The following is a 6,411-nucleotide window of genomic DNA, read 5'->3' on the forward strand; positions in this document are numbered from 1 at the left end:
GGGGGCCCGGGAACGGGAGGGCTGACAGGGGGGACGTGGGTCCCAGAAATGGGGGCTTGGCACGGGCGGGTGGGTTTCTGGAGAGGGAGGTTGACGGCCCGCACGCCTGGGTGCCTTGGAGCGGGGGGTGAGGCGGGGGCCAGGGGAGGGAGCCGGGGCTGAGGAGGGGGAGGCGAGGGACGCGCTGGTCCCTCCCGCCGCGCTCGGGGCGATGCTCCGGGGGCCGGTGGTGGGTGCAGCCCGACCAGGGCGGAGGGAGCGGAGGGTCCCCATCGTCCCCGGTACCGGGGGCTCTGTGCCTGTCCCGGGTGATGGATCAGCCCCTGCTCGCAGCCGAGAGCACGGGGGGACACGGCCCGGCCCTGGACGGAGCCCCGGGGATCACTGGTCTGGGACACTCTGCAGCAGGGGGGCATCTTCACCTCACCTGGCTGCGTTGCTGCGTTAGTCATAGATGTCTCGGCAGAAAACATGCAGAGGTGGCCCAAAACCCCTTTACAGGGGCTGACTGCAGGTGTGTGCAGGTTTGAGCCTCTTCTCTGGGTGGGCAGAGAAAGTCCCCAGAGACTTTGGGTTATTACAGAAAAGAATTAGCCTTAACTTTGGAAGAACAAGATATCAAAATTCCTATGCTTGATAATTAAAAATTCTCACCTGCTGTTTGGGAAGTGGATGGTAGTTTTAACAGCTGAATTTGAATTAATGCAAAGCCACATGTTATTCCTTAGCACTTTGTCCAAAAAGAAGAAATCACCACTAAGAGCAGCAACTTGCAGATTGTCTCTTCCAGTCTGGTTAGGCAGGAACGATGGAGACTGCTGATGGAGAAAACTTGGGTGTAGCCACGTGAGTATGCTACCTTCAGTGTCAGATTTTCAAGAAGCTAATTGCTAATTAAAATATCTTAATAGGAATCTAACTGCACGAATGAATTTACACCACGCTGCTTAGCAGATTCTGCCTCTTAGGAGAACAAAGGTGAAGAATGCGAAGCTTCAGGGGGGAATAGCATCAGTGCAGAGTTTAGGTGAAGTCAAACTATGCTGTCAGCATAGCACCAGGCAGCCCTGGCTGAGGGAACAAAACAAGCGCTGTAAGGCTGGAAATTATTTTTTTGGTGTCGATGTGCAATCCAAAATTTCTCATTTTCAAGAGCATTTTGTTGTCTTGTGTCGCGGATTCTGAGGAGAGACTGCTCCTTTGTGTTAGGGTGTGCTCCTTAGAAAACCTGAGACCTTTTACCTCAGGTGTTCTCAACCAAATTTCACACTGGGAAATGCTGATCTAGGTGCTGTGCTTGGCATTACGAGGTGACAGGGGCTTAAGGCACAGGATTGCTGAGCCCGTGTCTGTGGAGGGTGTACGTGTGTTGTATAGACAGATTGAATAAGTGTCATTTTGGAGCAGTTAAAATTCCATTCCCTGCCTTACAGACTTAAACAAGGGTTAAATCCACACTTTTCCTGTTGCTGTTAGGATAAAACTAGTAGTGGCATTTATTTGGGGGGAGAAAAAAAAAATGGTGGGGATCATCCACAGCAAAGTCTCCTGCTCTTGCGTGCCAAGGGGAGCGCCGAGCCCATAACCTGCAGCCCGAGTGGGGTGTCCACCCGTGTCCCCTCGGCCCGGGCCGTACCAGCCCCTCTCCCGGCCCTGTGCCGCCCTCTCCTGGGCTCTTCCAGGCCTTGCCGTGGCTTCCCTCGTCTCCCGAGGCCTCACGGATCAGGAATGTTGCTGGGACATGGCTGGGTGATCAGACGCCCTTTTAAATGAAATCTCTCCTTAATTTCTCCCGGTCAGAGTGAGCCCAGTGGCTCATTATAGGTAAACTGCTGTTGGATTAATTTCACTGGAGTGTTATATAGTACCAAAATAATTAGCTTTTGAAAACTTAGTCTGAGGGGCTGTTCTGCTCTGTTTGCTAAAGAGACATCTGAAAGAGGAGGAGACATTTAATTGAATTTAAACGGTGCTTTCGCTGATCGAGGCTAATTTTTTCCTTGAGACTTGTTTTCCTCATGTGGGAGAAAAGCTTGTCTTTCATCTTCTGGAGAACATAGGAAGAGTTCATCCCCCACTAAAGATGAACTGTGAATGCCAGAGAGATCTGGTGGATTATTTACTGCGCCAGAACAAGCTGCACAATAATAGATTTAGCAGAGGGATCCAATGTCCCGGTGTTGGTACCAGAGGTTTCTTTCCTGGATGGCTTCAGATCCATAATGGTGTTTAATACTTGCTTATATTAGAATAAACTTAGGAGATTATGCCATTTATTTGGAGCACATGAGGATGTTTCTTGCTTGAGAAAAATATTTAATTTTCTTCAGTTCTGTAAAACTTTTGTATACATTTCAATTTAAGTGGTTCCATAAGACCAGGTATTTCAGAATATTCTCTTGAGTGTCTTGAGTTCTGTGATCACCATGTACAGTTAATGCAGGGAGGAGAACATAAGGAAAACTGTGGTAGCAGCTGGGATTTGTGGGTTGGAAAAGGCTTAATTTGCTGTTCTAATTACACTCTTTACATCCTTCTGCACCAGAACTAGAATTACCTTGACAGCAATGCCAGTAAAACAACATTTATTCTTTTTTTCAATTAGGCACCTTACTGGGAGGAACTGTAGTAGAGGCCTGATGAGAATCTCCATGGAGCAGTCTTCTCATCAGTGTCATGGATTATTTTGTAGGTTGAAACTAGGAAGTTATTCACTTATCTTGTAATCACCGGGTTTATTTGTGCTTAGGCTTTCGTTAACACCTTTTAATTTTAACTTTATCTTCTGCTGTGGTTGAAACACGTATTTATCTTGTCTTGTCTTTGCTTTCAGCTCCACCCCTTCTCACGAGGAGTTTGATATAGTTGTTGGCTATCTGGAAGATATCATCATGGGTAAGGGCTGCAAGTAGTTACAACAACATGAGTGCTAAACATATTGCAACCCACCTCAAAATCAAAGATGGTCATAAGAATCACAGAATGGGATGGGTTGGGTTGGAAGGGACCTTAAAGATCATTCAGTTCCAACCCCCTGCCATGGGCAGGGACACTTTCCAGTAGACCCATCCAGCCTGGCCTTAGGCAGTAAAAGTTCATTTTTACTCTTGTTTCCTTCCACAACTGGGGGAAAAAAAAAATCTTCATCAATTGAAAATTAATCTGTGATTTTCACTAATATTTTTTAATTTCAAGAGAAAAAAAAAAACCAACAACTCACTTGGAATTGTTGTAGGGAAGAGTTATTCACTTAATAAAAAATACAGGTGTTTCGCTGGCTTGAGAGCCAGAACGAAAAAGGGGTTCAGAATAAACAACTTTATTAATAAACACAGAGCAGGAGGACTGTTTTGCTGACACTCCCCTCCCAGATGGGGCAGAGGTGGTGGCCCAGCAGCAGCTGCAGTGCTGCTGTGACGGGCTCCGCACGTGTGCAGGGCTCTGTGCTCACAGCAGGGAAGCAGAGGAGCAGTGAATGTGGGGTTTGTGTTTCAGAGGGAATGATTAAACTCCTAACTGCATGATGCATTTTTTTTTTTTGTTGTTGTTGTTGTGGCCCAGATGATGATTTCCAGTTAATACAGAGGTCTTTTCTGGAGAAGCACTACCAGGAGTTTGATGACTCAGAAGAAAATAAGCTCATCTATACTGACATTTTTAATGAATATGTAAGACACCTTTTCCTATTCTTCATCTGTGCTGCTTTTTCATGTTTATTTAGTCGTGTGTCCCCCCCAGATGAAATACTGGGCCTCCATGGAGCAGATCCCACATTGTGCCTGCTGTCTCCTTCAGAAGCACAGCCATGATCTGGGAACAAGAAGGGTGTTTTCTGGAGCTGTAGGCTCCTTTCTCCTTGTTTTCTAGAGATGATTTTGGAAATTGTGTAACTCTTGAATAGAAACTCAGCCTATTGCTGTAGTAAGTGATGTGTTTGCCGTGTGTGCAAAGTTTCTCCTCTCCCAGCTGTATCATTTCCTGTATTGAACCCTTCAATCACGCTCTTCATGCAAAGCACAATTAAGAAACTAGACCTGTCTACTTGTTAGTACCATTAAATGAGTAGTTCAAAATAGTTTGCTACTGGATGCAGGTAGTCAATGTTTGTTCTCACCAGCAAGGTTGGTTTGATTGACTGTTTGTTTGTTTATTTGTTTGTTTGTTTGTTTTTCCAGATCTCTTTAGTAGAGAAATACATTGAAGAGAAGCTGCTCGATCGCATTCGGGGGTTTGATATGGTTGCTTTCACAGTGTCCTTGCAGTGAGTCTTTGCTTTGCTTTTGGCTGGGAGGGGGGTGGCTTATGTGCCTCTCAGGTTTTTTTAATCTAGATTAAAACTTGGTTTTGAGAATTCTCCCTTTAGAGAATGGTTCCTCTTTGATTTAACAAAAGAAGTGTTCATGCAGGCAATGACTGGTCACTTTTCCCGCCTTCAGCATGTCCTGCTACTCTTTCAGAATTATGATGCTGAAATATATTGGGTTCTGAGGGGTAGGAAGAGACATCAGAATGAGAACAGTGTAGAATTTTCATCCTTCTTGTCATTTTGAAGCCAAACCACTAAAATGCTGGGTCTGGTGTGTCTCTTCCAGGCACCTCAGTAGCCTGGTGGTGTTCCAGAGTCATGTGATGAAATTCCTTTATTGCAGTTCTTGTTCAGAGAAGACTTTGGTTTGTGTTCAGCTTTTGCATTTGTTCACTTCAGCTTAACCAGCTTCATGATCTTTCCTTTTGAAAGATCACTGGTGTGCCCCTTGAATAAGAAAATCGAGTGGAATTGGGACCTGAGTGTCTTAAAACACTTGAATCAGTTTAAGTTTTAATGTTTCTTAAATAAGACATTGGAAAGTTACTCTGGGTGCACGTAGTACACTTAGAGAAAAGGCTCTTTAAGGTAAAGGTCCTTTTGAAGGACATTTTTTTTAAAGAGATAATAAAACGAAACCAGGAAAAAAACCCAACAACAACAATACAGAGCAAACCCCAACCAAACCAGAAACAAAAAACCAACCCTTGACTGCTAGGAAAGTCTTGTTGAAATTTGCTGAGAGGGGAGCACAGAAACTTTCTTCCAAAATGTTTTCATCCTCTACCAAGGTTTGTCACTAATGGTTCTTGAGGACTGTGGATGGGCATTTGTGCCTCTCCCCAAACTTTCTCACCTTTCAAGGGACTGTCTGGCAGTTCCAGTGCTCGAGATAAATAAACAGAGAAATGCTGTTGAGTGTTACTTCTGTTGACTTACAGGTCTGGTTTTCAAGGGCTGATACCATACTCTTAGGTCTTGGATTTAGATAAATACAGTAATGTTCTTGGATTGGAAATACTGTGTGGTAATCATTGACCACAGTTTTGCTTTATGATACCCCTGCAATAACATTATTGTTTAAATAATGATATTGTTCTACTTGTCCTTTTTGACCTCATGCCGTTTTAAAATAAATTGTTCTCACAGAGTTTTCTCTTCCCCCCCCCCCAACTTTTCCTCTCTGTAGACAACGCAAAGATGAAATGCCAGGTGATATATTTGATCTGCTTCTCACATTTACGGACTTCCTGGCTTTCAAAGAGATGTTCTTGGAATACAGAGCTGTGAGTATGTCACACTGGCTATTTTCACTGCCACAGTAGCTGTAGGTTCTGTGTAGCTCCCCCTGGGAGTACCAAAGGTAAAGCTGCTACAAATCAAAGGCTGTACCAGAGTCAAAAGCAAAATTACTTCACTGAGTGTCTTTTTAAAGCTCAAACTGCACATTTGATAGTTTTTAGATAACACAAATGAGCAGTTCTCCAGAAACACACACTTGCTGCAACTTCAAACATTGATTTCCAACTGAACAGAAGAGAGCACCTCTTCACTGTGAAGGTCTCCAGGCACTGGCACTCCTTGCTTAGGGAGGTTGTGGAGTCTCCATCCTTAGAGATATTCCACAGCTCTCTGGACATGGGTCTGAGTGGCCCTGCTTGAGCACGGGGTTTGGAATGGATGAACTCCAGAGATCCCTTCCCACCTTTCCCATTCTGATTCTGTAATATGGTGGTTTTTTATTTTTCTTTTCATCCTCAGTATATCCAAAAATTAGCTTTTTAAGCCTATTTCATTTCATTTTTCCTCCTCTGTGTGCAGTTTGGAGAAATAAAAGTATGAAAGGTTTTTGGATGAGGTTTTTCCCCTTACCCTAAGGATTCCTACACAGTCTCTTTGGATTCCTATTCAATGACAGATGTTCAAATAACATGTACTTTTATATTGATTTGATGCAACAAACAGAGTGTGTGTTGCCTGTTCCATCTTTTGAGCTGCTTATTCCAGTCACAGATTTCTTTTTCTTCCTTTCTAGGAAAAAGAAGGTCGAAGTCTGGACTTAAGCAGTGCGTTAGTGGTGACTTCATTAAACCATTAAACAAGTC

At 44.1% G+C, this 6,411-nt stretch overlaps 1 protein-coding gene across 1 annotated transcript; it reads left to right on the forward strand.

Annotated features, from left to right (window-relative positions):
* The first annotated feature begins 427 nt into the window (after positions 1-427).
* ARL2BP (ADP ribosylation factor like GTPase 2 binding protein) lies at positions 428-6,411 on the forward strand. Its single transcript, XM_027893953.1, has 6 exons — positions 428-846; positions 2,834-2,895; positions 3,562-3,668; positions 4,176-4,261; positions 5,496-5,592; positions 6,342-6,411. The coding sequence occupies exons 1-6, from the start codon at positions 809-811 to the stop codon at positions 6,402-6,404; spliced, it is 453 nt and encodes a 150-aa protein (XP_027749754.1). The 5' UTR covers positions 428-808; the 3' UTR covers positions 6,405-6,411.

The sequence above is a fragment of the Empidonax traillii genome, unplaced genomic scaffold (genome assembly GCF_003031625.1).
Source record: "Empidonax traillii isolate 1590-97213 ecotype Southwest subspecies unplaced genomic scaffold, ASM303162v1 scaffold413:size1348891, whole genome shotgun sequence".
NCBI classification, from domain to species: domain Eukaryota; kingdom Metazoa; phylum Chordata; class Aves; order Passeriformes; family Tyrannidae; genus Empidonax; species Empidonax traillii.

Bases quoted from the DNA above. Each gene is read 5' to 3' on its own strand.
- ARL2BP (XM_027893953.1), top strand. From the start codon at position 809: ATGGAGACTGCTGATGGAGAAAACTTGGGTGTAGCCAC. The intron at 847-2,833 runs GTGAGTATGCTA...CTTTGCTTTCAG, and splicing joins GAAAACTTGGGTGTAGCCAC to CTCCACCCCTTCTCACGAGG. The intron at 2,896-3,561 runs GTAAGGGCTGCA...GTTGTGGCCCAG, and splicing joins TCTGGAAGATATCATCATGG to ATGATGATTTCCAGTTAATA.